Here is a 14487-nt window from a genome sequence, read left to right as displayed (position 1 = left end):
ATGTACGTGCATGAGTGTGTACGTGCAAGTGTGTAAATGTGTGAGTGCAAGTATGTGTGTACATGCAAGTGTGCACGAGTGTGCACGCGTGAGTGTGTAAATTGCGAGTGTGCGCGTGTCTCTATGTGAGTATGTGTATGTGACTGAGTATATGTGTGTGTACGTGTGTGTACCTGTGGGTGTGAGTGTGTATTTGTATGAGTGCGAATATGTACATGCGAGTGTGTATGAGTGTGAGTGTGTAAATTGTGAGTGTATCCATGAGTGTGTGTACGAGTATGTGTTTGTGTATGTGTATGTGCGACTGAGTGCGTGAATGTGCGTATATATGCGCATGAGTATATTGCAAGTGTGTAGATGTGTGACTGTGTATGTATGTGTGAGTGTGTAAATTGTGGGTGTGAGTGTATCCATGTGCATGTGTGTGTACGAGTGTGGGTGTATAACTGTGAATGTGTGAGTGTGTAAATTGGGTGTGTCTCCATGTGCATGTGTGTGTATGAGTGTGGGTGTGGGTGTGTAACTGTGAATGTGTGAGTGTGTAAGTTGGGTGTGAGTGTCTCCATGTGCATGTGTGTGTACGAGTGTGGGTGTGGGTGTGTAACTGTGAATGTGTGAGTGTGTAAGTTGGGTGTGAGTGTATCCATGTGCATGTGTGTGTACGAGTGTGGGTGTGTAACTGTGAATGTGTGAGTGTGTAAATTGGGTGTGAGTGTCTCCATGTGCATGTGTGTGTACGAGTGTGAGTGTGGGTGTGTAACTGTGAATGTGTGAGTGTGTAAGTTGGGTGTGAGTGTATCCATGTGCATGTGTATGAGTGTGAGTGTGGGTGTGTAACTGTGAATGTGTGAGTGTGTGTCCATAAAGCGAGGCGGGTGGGGGCAGACGGCTCGGGCCCTGCCGTCCCCCCCTGCTTCCCTGCTGGCTTCCGGGAGCCTCCTGGGCTGGGACACCCAGGCCCTCAGGCCGTCCTCCCCAGGCCGGGGTGCGGGCACTGCGGCCGCTGGACTCCACGTGGCCGCGGCGGGCACCCTCCTACGGCCGGGCTCACCGTGCCTGGGAAACTCACGACCACCGGCGCGTCCCTCTCGCCAGCCCCGCTGCGGCCCCTGCCCGGGTGCCCCAGGGGAGGCCCTGCCCGCCTGCTGCCCGCCGCCCGAGCTCCCCGCAGGGCTTGCCCGGCGGCACAGCGCAGAGGCCGGGCCTCGGCTCAGGCCAGCTCAGGCGCGGCGTCCCCCGAGCTCAGGGTTTGCCTTGGCAGGAAGTCAGCAGCCAGTGCTCACCGGGAAGACGCAGGCGGCAGGCGCGGCTGCTGGGGGGCTCTGCTCCGCCGGGGGCCCCGCTCGGGCTGTCCCGGCTCAGGAGGTGCAGGAGGCTGGGCGGAGAGGCCAGTGCCCCAGGGCTGGAGAGCCTGAGTGCCAGGCTCAGCCTCAGACCCGCCTTCGAGGGTTAAAGCCCCCTCCCCCGGGCGACGTGGGGAGGCCCCTGGCCGCGGCCCCGCCAGTCTGGACAAGCAGGCAGAGCTGCGGGAGGAAGCACCTGTCTGCGGTCCTGGGCTCGCTGCCCGGCCAGGCCAGGGGTGTGGGGTCCCACCCGGGAGCCCCCCGCAGGTGCGCTCTGAGCCGGTGGCACCGAGGGCTGTGGGAGCTCCAGGAGGTCCTGCCCGGCCTGGGGGGGCAGCCCAAGGGCCAAGGAGCCCCTGGCTGGGGCTGGGCAGGAGAGCAGGCCCCACTCCCGGGCTGCCCTGCACCCTGGAATCCTGCAGCCCATCCCTGCCTGAATATTCCCAGCGGCGGGAACCTCCCGACTCCAGAGCGCACTCTCACCACCAGGCCCACACGCCTTGGCATTCCCCCTCAAGTGATAATTGCACGATTTCCCCCGGAGCTGCGTCTCCCCTCTGGACACGGTTTGCGGAACGAGTTCCCTCCCTCCTCCCACGACAGCCAGGCACCCCCAGTTCCCGGTCTCCCCGTGTGCCCTCCTCCTGCCAGAGGCCCCCGGAACGTGGCGGAGCACAGCACCGTGGCGCCGCAGGCCGGCAGGCCCGGCCGAGAGGCGGAGCATCAGCCCCGGGTGTGAGGCTCAGACTTGGGGCGCAGCTGCGCGAGCTGCTCCACGGCCACCGAGACGCCATGGAGATTTGCTGCTGCTGCAGAGCCCCGAGACCTCCTAGCTGTGCTGCAGGGTGTTTCGGGGGCTCCCTGGAGACTCCGGGGCCGCAGGGGCCAGGGGTGGGTTTGGCTCTGGCCTCCTGCACCCCGTTTTACTTCTGCAGAGGTACTCCAGCCTGCTCACCAAGGAGGCTTCCCGTTACGCTTGGTGGGGAACAGGGGCCCAGCTGAGAGTGCTCACACTGCGGGGGACCCGGGATCCAGGCCGACTCCACGCTGCCCACAGCTGTGCCAGGGGCCTGGAGGGCACCCACAGGGCCCTTCCCAGAGGGGCCAGCCCCTGGCGGGGGGGCCCAGCTGGCCCCGCTTCACTCGTGAGCAGGCAGAAGCAGGGGCCGTGGGGGAGGGGGCGGCGGGCGGCACAGCGGCCTTGGCAGGAACGGCCCCTTGGGGCTCGGGGGCGCACGGAGCGGGTGGCGAAGCAGCCTTCAGGGGGTGCACCGGGACGGCCCTTGGGGCACGGGGTCCAGGGCGGCGGCGGCCGCGTGCGGGGCGCGCACTCACAGGGCAGGGTCTCGGCGCTGTTCTTCTGGATCATGACGCAGAGCTGTAGCACCAGTTGGGGGGCGCTCTCCAGGAACGTCTCGAGGAGGCGCAGCATGTTGACGTCTGCGTACTCGTACATCATGGCCCAGTAGAAGCGCCGCTGGTGTTCCTTCCGCCGCTGGCTCTGAATCCCCAGGTACATGGTGCGGAGGTACCTGCGGGCACAGGACAGAGAGCGTGGGTGGGGGGCACGGAGCGTGGGGGGCACGGAGCGTGGGGGGGCACAGAACTTAGGGAGGTGCAGAGCACGGGGGCACAGGGACTGTTGGGGTCACAGAGCGTGGGGGGGCACAGAACATGGGGGGCACAGAGGGTGTGGGGGGCACAGAGGGTGTGGGGGGCACGGAGCGTGGGGGACACAGGGAGTGTGGGTGGGGTCACAGGGAGTGGGGGGCACAGAGCATGTGGGGGGAACACAGAGAGCATGGGGAGGACAGAACACAGAGGGGGGGAGACAGAGTGGGGGGGGACAGAGAGTGTGGATGGGGGCATAGGGAGTGGGGGGGACACAGAGAGCGTGGGGGAGAACATGGGGGGCAGGGTCCGCGAAGGACGCGCCGGCCGCTCCAGCCCCCTCCTCCGCTGGGAAGTCAGTCCCCCAGGGCCAGGTGCCGGGGTGCTCCGAACCCCGGGCCGCGAAGCTCGTGGGCGCGGGTGGGCCGGGGAAGGAGTGGGGGCGGCTGTGCCCCGGCCCGGGCGGCCCAGCTGGGGGCCGCCTGCCCCCTCCGCGGCGTTGCCAGCTCCCCAGGGCGCGCTGGGGGGGTGGGACAACGGGGAGCCGACCCGAGGCCCCGCGCGCCGTCCCCAGCCTCCATCAGGGGAGGAACAGGCTAAGGAAACCGGTGGGGACAGCAGGGGTCCCCGGCCGAGCAGGCCTGGGTTCGAATCCCGCCGTCTGCTAATGGGGCGGCCCTGGGTTCGGCTGCCCCTTAAGGTGGGTCAGGAATGGGACCGTCGCGGAGGGCGGCAGGGGGACGAGGTGGGCACGTGTCCCAGGTCCACGGGGACAGCCCGGCCCCCGTTCCCCGGAGCGTCCCAAGCCTCCGAGCCCGTCAAATCCCCGGTTCAAGAAGGACGATGGGGGGCCCCCTCAGTGTGGTCGGGGCTCCTGCTGGACTCGAGGGGCAGGCGCTGGCAGGGCCCGGCCAAGAGCGCAGCTCGAAAGGCCCCGCTTTTTCTGGGTGGAGAACGCGGGCCACGGGCCGCATCGCAGGCCCGAAAGGAGTGTCCTCGCAGCGCGTCAGGGTCTGCCGGACGCCCGGACAGAGCGCGCGCCACCCCGCCTCGGCCACCTGCCCTCCGGCCCCTCGAGCCCAGGCCATCCATCCCGCGTCCACCTCCATGCCGGCCCTGCCGTCACCTCTCCACGGAGCAGGGTGGGAGCCCCCACCGCCACCCCCAAAGCGCCATCTTTGGAAGGCCACAGACGCGGTCAGCATCTCCCCTCCGGCGGCCCCCGTGGCTCTCCATGACCTTCAGATCAAACCCGGCCCCCGCGCTGGGCTCCTGGGACCCACCGCCCTCGGCTGCCCTCCTGGGCCGCGTGTCGCCCAGCCGGGGTGGGAGCTGGGCCCCTTCCTGCCCCACCCAGGCCCCGCGCAGCTCCCACGGGCGGCCCCCCGTGAATGCATGTCCGAGGAGCGAAGGGACGCGGGACAGGCCAGCGAGGAGGGGGACGCCCGCTCCCGGGGCCGAGGGGTCCTGAGGACGGCACCACCACGGACGCCCTGGGCCGGCCCCGCTCCCGTTACACGCACGGCCTGGACGGGGCATTTTCCCACGGGAGGCTGGGAGAACTGTGGCCTTGAGCTCTGGGCACTACGGGGTGCCCTGTGCAGAGGCGACGGCACAAGAGACAGAACTCGGTGAGAGGATTTACGTCGTAAAGCGATGCCCCGTCGAATTCCAGAGCAGTGCTAGCGACCCCGGAGCGCCAAGCCTCTGCTAGGCCCGCTGATACACCAGTGCCCCAGGGCCCCAAGGCGGGTGCAGGGCAGCACCCCACCCACCCCCAGGTGCGCCGACCCCTTTGGGGGCAGACGCTGATGTCCTAGATTATAAGAGCCGGGGCGGGGCCCAGGGGCTGAGTCCCTGTAGGAAGATGCCCCGCTCTCCCCAGGCTCACGTCCTGGACAGGGTGGCGCGCAGGGGGCGGTGCAGAGGCACCGGCACGGGACAAGGCGGGCACGGCAGAGGGAGCGCCCCGCAGGCCCAGGCAACATGTGCCCTCTCACAGCATCCCGGCACAGGCAGGGAGGTAGGTCTGGGATCACTGTCTAACATGTGGGGAAACTGAGGCACGGCCCAAGCACCTAATTCTCTGGCTCTGTTCCACATACCAGCTGTGGCTTGGCCAACAGGCCGTCACTTTCTCCAGGCCCAAAACCAAGGGCAGGGCGGTGGTTTCCCCCCAATTGCTTCCTCCAAACTGTAAAGTGCCAGGAACCCCTTTCCATCCCTGAGAGCGAGAGGAGAAGACGGAAAGACACGGAGAGGGAAGTTGGGCCACGGCTCGGGGCCTAAGGAGGGCCCGATGGGAGGGGGCAGGACATGAAGCTGGGCAGGGAGAGGGAGGGCTGGACGGGGGCGTAGCGGGGATGGGGGTGGGCGGGGAGCCAGCCCTGAGTCAAGGGCAGAGGCGGCGTCAGGCAGGAGCGTGGAGACCCCTGCAGCAGGTGACAGGGACACTGGCGGCTGAGGGCCAGGCAAGGCCGTGAGTCCAGCGGCCCCACCGCGTCCAGGGCCGCCAGTGTTCAGGCCCTCGGTGCTGCGGTCTCCAAAGTCAGACGGCGTCCTTGCGCTTCAACACTCAGCTCCCCCTGCTGAGGGGACCCACAATGCCCTGGGCCACAGAGTCACAGCAGGACTTTCCTCTCTCAGGGGTACACTCTGACCACAGGCTCTGCCTGTCCTGCACAACCAGGGCGGCCCAGGCACGGGAGGAATGACTGCAGGGCGGAGCCGGCTGGCCATCCGCGGCCCAGGCCCAGGCAGTTTGGGCCCTTGGGTCCACCGAGGCCTGCCCCACCCTGGCCAGAGGAGGTCTCCCCCGGTCCCCTCTCCCGACTGCCCCCGAGCCCCCCTTCTTGCCACAGCCACGGCCAGGGAAGGCACAGAGTCCAGAGTAGGCTGCTCCAGGAGAGAAAGCCTGAGACCCCGTGAGGGCATCCCTGGGGAATGGGAGGAAACGGGGGGCAGCCCCCAGCCCCGGGCCCCCCCCCCCCCGCCGAGCCGCTGCACACGGGGGCACCAGGGTCCATCAGAAATCAAATCCTCACCTCCAGGCTCGGGGCACCAGCTGCCACGGCCCCCTCAGCAGGACTGAAGCGGCGTCCCCTCTGGGACCCCCGACGTGCTCCCGTTCAGGCCTCCCAGCGCCCGCCCCCCGGAGAGCGCCTGGTACCCGCTCCCTCCACCCCTGCACCCTCCTGGGTCGCCCTAAAGCCCCGGGGTCCCAGCGCACAACGAGGCGTCCTGGCCTGTGCCGCGGGGCAGCCCACTAGTGGACGGCGGGCTGGGGACGGGCGTGCTCGGCCCTCGAAAGCAGCGCGCGCTCCTGCAGACCCCCGGCTCTCCCCACCCCCCCACGCCCCTGCGCCAGGACCCCCCAGCACCCAGACCCAGGGCTGCGGCTGCTTCTTCCTGCCCAGGACGGAACAGCAGAGTGGGGAGTGCTCTGCTCCCCTCCAGCCCTGGCCAGCCCTGCCCCCGCCCGCCTCCATGTCCCCACGGGTCTGGGTGACCTCTGACCCCCGCCCACCTCCATGGCCACGCAGGTGTCCATGACCTCTGACCCCCTGCCTCCGCCTCCACGCAGGTCTCCTTGACCTCTGACCCCCCTGCCTCCGCCTCCACGCGGGTCTCTGTGACCTCTGACCCTGCCTGCCTCCGTCTCCACGCAGGTTTCTTGACCTCCGAGGCCCCTGCACCCCCAGCAGTGCAGGCCCAGGACGCAGCTGCGCCTGCGGCCGCGAGGGTCGCCCGGCCCTCAGTGAGGCGGGCGGGGCTGGGGCACAGGGGGCGCAGGGGACCCCCGCACTGGTGACCTCACTCCTCCACCTGCCTCCCCGCCCCCAGGACGTCCGGGTGGCTGACCCAGCTGGGCCGCCAGCAGGGAGACGTGGGTGGGCGCCGCGCCCCCGCCCCGCTGATCCCGAAGCCTGCCGCTTCTAGAAGCCTCTTCTCCCGCAGGAAGGCGGTGCAGAGACGCCGCAGTCCCTCCCCAGCAGCTGCTCGCACGCTGCGGTTGTCTGCTGTTGCGGGTTGAAAGCTGGCGGCGGCCTGCGGCCAGGAGCAGCTGGGCCCGGAGATCCCTGTGCCCCGGCCGGACCCCTGAGAGCCCTGCGCCCCGGCCGGGCCCCCAAGAGCCCCGCAGCAGCCTGCACCCCAGCCGGACCCCCGAGAGCCCCGCAGCAGCCTGCGCCCCAGCCGGACCCCCGAGAGCTCTGCACCCCGGCCGGACCCCCGAGAGCCCCGCAGCAGCCTGCGCCCCAGCCGGACCCCCGAGAGCTCTGCGCCCCGGCTGGACCCCCAAGAGCCCTGCACCCCAGCTGGAACCCTGAGAGCCCCACAGCAGCCTGCACCCCGGCCGGACCCCCGAGAGCCCCACAGTAGCCTGCGCCCCGGCTGGACCCCCGAGAGCCCTGCACCCCGGCCGGACCTCTGAGAGCCCCGCAGCAGCCTGCGCCCCAGCCGGACCCCCGAGAGCCCTGCACCCCGGCCGGAACCCCGAGAGCCACGCAGCAGCCTGCGCCCCGGCCGGACTCCCGAGAGCCCCGCAGCGGACTGTGCCCCAGCCGGACCCCCGGAGAACTCTGTGCCCCAGCCGGACCCCGGAAGGCCCTGCACCCCGGCCGGAACCCCGAGAGCCCTGCAGCGACCTGAGCCCTGGCCGGACCCCTGGAGAACCTTGCACCTCAGCTGGACCCTGAACACAGGCGGCTGGAGGGTGGGCTCCCGGCTGCAGAGCTCCCCCCATCGCGAGGTCAGGGCGTCAGGGAGCGCAGAGCAGCCTGCACCTTCCCCGAGGCTGACACCTGCGCCTCCTGGCACTCGGGGTGCGGGCGCTGCCGAGCTCTGGGCAGGTAGCACGCGTCATCTCCCCAGACCCGTGAGGCAGCCCCTCTCCCCCGAGCTTCGTTCTACAGAGGCAGATGGCAGCCCTGGGACGCTAAGAAACCGCCCTGTTCACCCAGCTGAGCGGTGGCTGCGCAGGACTGCCCACCTGGCAGGTGGCTCCTGACGCCGACCCCCAGCCGGGGCAGACCGTCTGCCTCCTGGCCTCTGACCTGTCCCCAGCGTGCCCCCCTAACTAACACAGGGTGTCCGGGTCTACTCCAGGACTGCCCTGGGCTGTCCACTAAGCCCCCCGCGCCTTGGTTTCCTCACCTAGCAGATGCCTGGCCCAGAAGAATCCCAAACACTGCAGGAATGTGTGCATGCAGGCATGCTCCCAGGGGCTGGCGCTCCCAGGAGAACACGCAGGAGGCCAGTGGCTCTGCGGACGGCAGCTGTCACTGCCGCCAGCTGCTCTCTTCCTGCCTTCCCTGCGGTCTGCAGCTGTCACTGCTGCCAGCTGCTCTCTTCCTGCCTTCCCTGCGGTCCGAGCTGCTCGTCCCCCTCCCGTTTCACCTCTCCCTTTCCTGCGTAAGGCGTCGTCTAAAGCCCCCTAGCTGCCTTCCGGAGGACCCTCTGGCCCTCTTCACTCCTCCATACTTGGAGGGAGACACCTTGTGTCATCTCCTTTCTGCTGTTGGCTCATCTGAGGTCAGAAAAGCTGAGTGACTTACCCAAAGTCCTTCCCCAAACTCCGTCACCCCCTGCTGACGCTGGCTGAGGGGGAAGGACGTGATTTCTGCAACGGGCAGGAGGCTGGACAGTTGCCTCTATCTGAGCCCAGACACTCTCAGGGCTGCATTTTGAAAACTCTAGTTGTGGAGACAAACCCAAATGGGGCTGAATCCAGGTTTTGTGCAGCCTGAAACTTAAGAGTTCCTCCTTAAGAAAAATAAAGTCTACCATTTATAGTAGAAGTAGCACTGGTCTATGCACTCCTTTACACTCGTTTTGTGAGGGCAACATTACTCTGATACCAAAACCAAAGAGAGTACAAGAAAAGAAAACTGTAGGCTAATATCCTTCATGAACACAGATGCAAAAGTCCTCAACAAAATAATAGGAAATAAAATTCAGTAATATTTAGAAAGAATGATATGCCATAGCCAAATGGAGTTTGTCTTGAGAATGGAAGGCTGGTTCATTATTTGGAAATCAATCAGTGTAGTCCACAATATTAACAAGAAAAACCACATAAACAGGTCAATTAATGAGGAAAAATCATTTGACAGAATTATATTTACATTCATGATAAAAATTCTCAGGGGAGGGAGAGCCAGCAAGATGGCAGTGGAGTAAGGAGCTCTTAGAGTCAGCTCCTGCTACAGGGCAGTTAGCAAGCACCCAGAGCTCTCTGGAGCTCCTGAAGCACTGTTTGGGGGCTCCAGGAGGCCAGAAGAGCATCCTGCAACGTCCTTGAAGGAGTGGCAGGAGGAGACTGCCCATCTGCAGACAAGACTCGTAAGTAGAGGCTCCACACCCCAGAGGCCGGGGCCATCCTCCACTGGAGGCACAAGCCGCCTCAGGAGCTGTTCTGGGGCTAGAATTGGAAGCTCCACTTCCCAAACACAGGGGAGGAAGAGACGGTCGGGCACCAACTTCAGCTACTGATGAGGAAATTCAGCAGGCTACTGTATAATCCTGAGAACAGTTCAAGTTTGAGCCTGTCCACGTCAGAAAGAGGCCGGGAGCCTCCATCTTTACTCTGCGCCTGCACGAGGGGAAGTGGGGTGGACTGAGAATCCCAGTGCTGGTGGGGACTGGCTTCTTTCCATCCGGGTCAAATTGCAGCTCTAGCCTAAGACCCAGTGTCTCCTCCGACAGGGAGGAAGCTGCAGAGACCTGCGCCAGCCTCTCTGGGAAATTACCAGCCAAGCCATGGAGGCCAGTATTGTCCTACTCTGGCAGCACGAGCCACGCCAGGAGCTGTTCTGTGATGGGAATTGGAAGCTCCATTTCCCAGAAACGGGGGAGGAGGAGACGGTTGGCTGCCGATTTCAGCTACTGATTGGGAGACTTGGCTGGCTAAGAGATAACCATGGGAACAGCTGGGGTGAGAACCAGCCAAGTTAGAAAGAGGCCTGTGGCTGCCATTCAGACTCTGCCCCCAGCCTGAGGGGAAGCCGGGCTGACTGAAACTCTCAGTGTCAGCAGGAACCAGTTTCTTTCATGCAGATCAGCCGGCAGCCCTAGCCTAGGCTTCAGCCCCGCCTCTGGCAGGGAGGAGGCTGAGGAGCCCTGCATCAGCCTATATAGGTAATTGCAGGTAACTTTGGCTGACACTGACTGAATAATCAGAAGTCTACCAGGGCAACTGTGGTCATCTTGGACCCACACTGCATAGATTGCTGCCCACACCTGCAGCTCCATCTCTGCCCCAGGCAGGGCAGAAAGGGATGTGAAGCTTCATCAGTCTCTCTGGGCAACTACAGTCTAGGCCTGCCCTTGGATTATTCCATACAGCTGTGACTCTGTCCCTACCCCTGGCAAAGAAGAAAGTTGGAAGAAGATTCATTGGTCCCTAGTGCAATGAGGATGGCTTGAGCCTCCACAACTTACAGCACCAACTACATGCTTGGCTCCTACTGCACAACCAGCAAGGGAGAAAGGATAGGAAGCCCTAAACTAAAGAGAAAAACTGCACCCAGAAAAAATACTCTAGTAAGCCAGATGTGAAGACACAAACAAAAAATTATAACCCACACCAAGAAACAGGAAGCTATGCCCAGTTAAAGGAACTAGATAAGCCTCCAGATGACATAAAGGAGTTGAGACAACTAATTATAGATGTTCAAGCAAATCTCCTTAATAAACTCAATGAGATGGTTAAAGAGATAAGGATATTAAGAAGACATTGGATGAGCACAAAGAAGAATTTGAAAGCATACATAGAAAAATAGCAGATCTTATGGGAATGAAAGGTGCAATCAATGAAATTAAAAAACATTAGAATCATATAGCAGATTTGAGGATGCAGAAGAAAGGATTGGCAAGCTCGAAGAAATGGCCTCTGAAAGTGAACATACAAAAGAAGGGATGAAGAAAAGAATGGAAAAATTTGAACAAGGTCTCAGGGAACTAAATGACAGCAAAAGTCATGCAAACATACATGTCATGGGTGTCCCAGAAGGAGAAGAGAAGGGAAAAGGGGCAGAAGGAATATTTGAAGAAATAATGGTAGAAAATTTCCAAACCCTATTGAAAGGCATAAATATCCCAGTCCAAGAAGCACAACATACTCCCACTTGAAGAAATCCAAATAGACCAACTCTAAGACACATACTCATCAGCATATCAAAGGCCAAAGACAAAGAGAGAATTCTGAGAGCAGTAAGAGAAAAGCAATGCATAACATATAAGGGATACCCAATAAGATTAAGTGCTGATTTCTCACTAAAAACCATGGAGGCAAGAAGACAATGGTCTGGTATATATAAGATACTACCAGAGAAAAACTTCCAGCCAAGAATCTTATATCCAGAAAGACTGTCTTTCAAAAATGATGAGGAAATTAGAGTATTCACAGATAAACAGAAGTTGAGAGAATTTCTAAGCAAGAGACCAAATTTTCAGCAAATACTATAGGGTGTGCTAGAGCCTGAAAAGAAAAGATAGGAGAGAGGGGCCTGGAAGAGAGTATAGAAATGAAGATTAGGTCAATAAAAGTAACTAAAAGTGTCAAAAGAGTGGTGAAAATAATATGTGACAGATAAAACTCAAATTAACCAATGATGTAAAGCACTTGTGTTAAGAAAACTGCAACTCAGTGTTAAAACAAATCAAAAAAGCCCTAAATAACTTGAAGAACATTCCATGCTCATGGATTGCATTGGAAGACTAAATATCATTAAGATGTCAATTCTACTCAAATTGATGTACAGATTTAATGCAATCCTGATAAAAAGTTCCATCAGCATTAAAGAAAAAATAAAAAACACGATCATTAAATTTATTTGGAAAGGTAAGGAGTCCTGAATAGCCAGAAATATCATAAAAAGTAAAAGTGAACCCTCATCTCCAGACTTTAAGTCATAATACCTACCTATAGTGGTAAAAACAGCATGGTACTGGCCTAAAGACAGACACAATAGACCAATGGAACCAAATTTATGGTTCAGAAACAGACCCTCACAGGTATGGTCACGTGATTTTTGACTAGCCTGTCAAACCCACACAGCTTGGGCAGAACAGTCCATTCAACAAGTGGTGCTGAAAGAATTGGACATCCATAGTTGATAGAAGGAAAGAGGACCCCTATCTCACACCTTATCAAAATGGATCAAAAAACTGAAAATACAAGCAATAACCATAATGCTTCTAGAAGAAATTATTGGAAAATATCTTCAAGACCTGATGGTAGGTGGTGGATTCTTAAAGGAGGTAAGAGAAGGACTGAGTGGACTACTGATGTTTAATATATGTAGAAGTTTTAATTAGCTTTACTGTAAAAGTGTGGAAATGTATAGAGTGGATGGTAACATACAGTAAGTAACAGCTAGTTTATAAATGGGGATGTGACTGCAAATGGTAGTCTAGGTATGTAAATGCCAATTGACAGAATGCTTGAGAATAATTGAGGAACTGGATAGCACAGTAAACCAAGAAGTGGATGAGAATTGTGGTTGATGGTACAGATCCAAGAGTATCCTTTGTTAGCTAGAGCAAATGTATGTCACTACTGCAGGGTGCTGGGAATGTGGAGAAGCAAGGGAAAAATACAGCTGGAGTGACCTATGTACTGTGGTTAGTAGTAATAATATAATATTCTTGCATCTATGCGAAAGATGTACTCTATTGATACTGAGGTAGTATGGAAAATGTGAGCCAAATCTACACTATGGACATGGCAACAATATTATCTGTAGCAAATGACACACCACATTGTGGTGTGTTGATGGAGGGGTGTTATTTGGAATTTCTGCACATGTGCATGATTGTTTTATGAGTTTATAACTTCTGTCATAAAAAATATATATATTTAAAAAATAATAATAGGGTGGGTTGGGGGAAAACACACCAAATGTAAGATAAGGACTATGATTAGTAGTAAGATTTTGACAATATTCTTTCATGATTTGTAACAAATGTCTCATAACAATGCAAGGTGTTGCTGGAGGGTTGATGTATGGGACCCCTGCATGATGTTATGCATGTTTGCTTTGTAAGTTCACAACTTTTACTATACACTTAATTGTTTATGTATGTTCATATATAAATGATATAAAAATAATAATAGGATTGGTTAGGGGGAAAATACTTTGTTTAGTAATAATATTTTGACAATGCTCTTTAATCATTAGTTAAAAGGGTTTAAAAACAATGCAAGTTATTGGTGGTAGGGTGAGATGTTATATATGTTTGTTCGATGTCATATATGTTTGGTTTGTAAGTTCACAACTATTATACACTTATTATTTATGTATGTTTATGTATGAGTGATATATTTCAATAAATTTTTAAAAAATGTTAGGGGAGCAGATGTGGCTCAAGCAGTTGAGTGCCTGCCTCCTACACGGGAGGTCCCAGGTTCAGTTCCTAGTGCCTCCTACAGAAAGCAAAGAGCTAGCATCAAGCAATGAGAAAAGAAACAGGAAAAAAAGAAAGACAACGGAAAAAACCTCCCAGCAAACTAGAAATAGAAGGGAACTTCTTTAAACTGATGTGGATGAACAGTATCCACAAAAATCCATAGCAAACATTACACTTAATGGTGAAAGACTGAAAGCTTTCCCCCTACAATCAGCAAGAAGGCAAAGATGTCCACTCTTACCATTCCTATTCAACATTGTACTGTAATTACTAGCCAGTGCAATAAGGCAAGAAAAATAACTAAAAGATATATAGATTGGAAAGGAAGAAATAAACAGTTCCCTATTTGTAAATGAAATGATTGTCTATAAGGAATATTCCAAGGCATCTACTAAAAAGCTCCTAGAACAAATTAGTAACAGTAGTAAGGTCAGAGGATACAAGATCACCATATAAAAATCAATTGTATTTCTATGGACTGGCAATTAACAATTAACAAATGAAAATTCTAAAATATACCATCTATAATACCTCCAGAAATTGAAATATTTAGATATAAAACATGCAGGATTTATATTCTGAAACTATGAATGCCAACAGAAGAAATCAAAGATGATCTGAAAGAAGAGAGAGACAGATGGTGTTTTGGATTGGAAGATTCAACATAGCTAAGATGTCAATTCTTTCCAAATTTACCTGTAGATACAATGCAATTCCAATAAAATTCCCAGCAGGATATTTTGGTTACTATAAAGAAGCAGGTTCTAAAATTTCTGTGGAAAGGCAAAGGAACTAGAAGAGCCAAAACCCATTTTGAAAAAGAAGAATAAATTTGAAGAAGATACAATATCCAATTTTAGGACTTACTAAAAAGCTACAGTAACTTGCAAGTGTGGTGTGGGTGAAGAGAGAGACACACATCAATGGAACAGGTAGACAAGTCAGAAACAGACCCTCACAAAAATGGCCAGTTTATTTTTGGCAAAGTTGCAAAGATAATTCAGTGAGGAAAATATAGCTTTTCAACAACTGATGTAGGAACAGTTAGTCATTCATATACTAAAATTGACTTAAAATGGGTCATATATCTAAATGTGAAACTTTAAAACTTTTAGAAGGAAAC

General features: G+C 56.7%; 1 protein-coding gene across 1 annotated transcript in view; it reads right to left on the bottom strand.

Annotated features, from left to right (window-relative positions):
• XKR6 (XK related 6) overlaps positions 1-14487 on the bottom strand; it is a 307438-nt gene that overhangs the window by 28579 nt on the left and 264372 nt on the right. Inside the window, exon 2 of the mRNA XM_071211859.1 lies at positions 2679-2875. Coding sequence (XP_071067960.1) covers positions 2679-2875 — 197 coding nt within the window. The remainder of the gene's footprint in view (positions 1-2678; positions 2876-14487) is intronic.

This window comes from Dasypus novemcinctus, chromosome 25 (genome assembly GCF_030445035.2).
Source record: "Dasypus novemcinctus isolate mDasNov1 chromosome 25, mDasNov1.1.hap2, whole genome shotgun sequence".
Classification (NCBI taxonomy): domain Eukaryota; kingdom Metazoa; phylum Chordata; class Mammalia; order Cingulata; family Dasypodidae; genus Dasypus; species Dasypus novemcinctus.
This window is presented reverse-complemented; position numbering and strand designations above follow the sequence as displayed.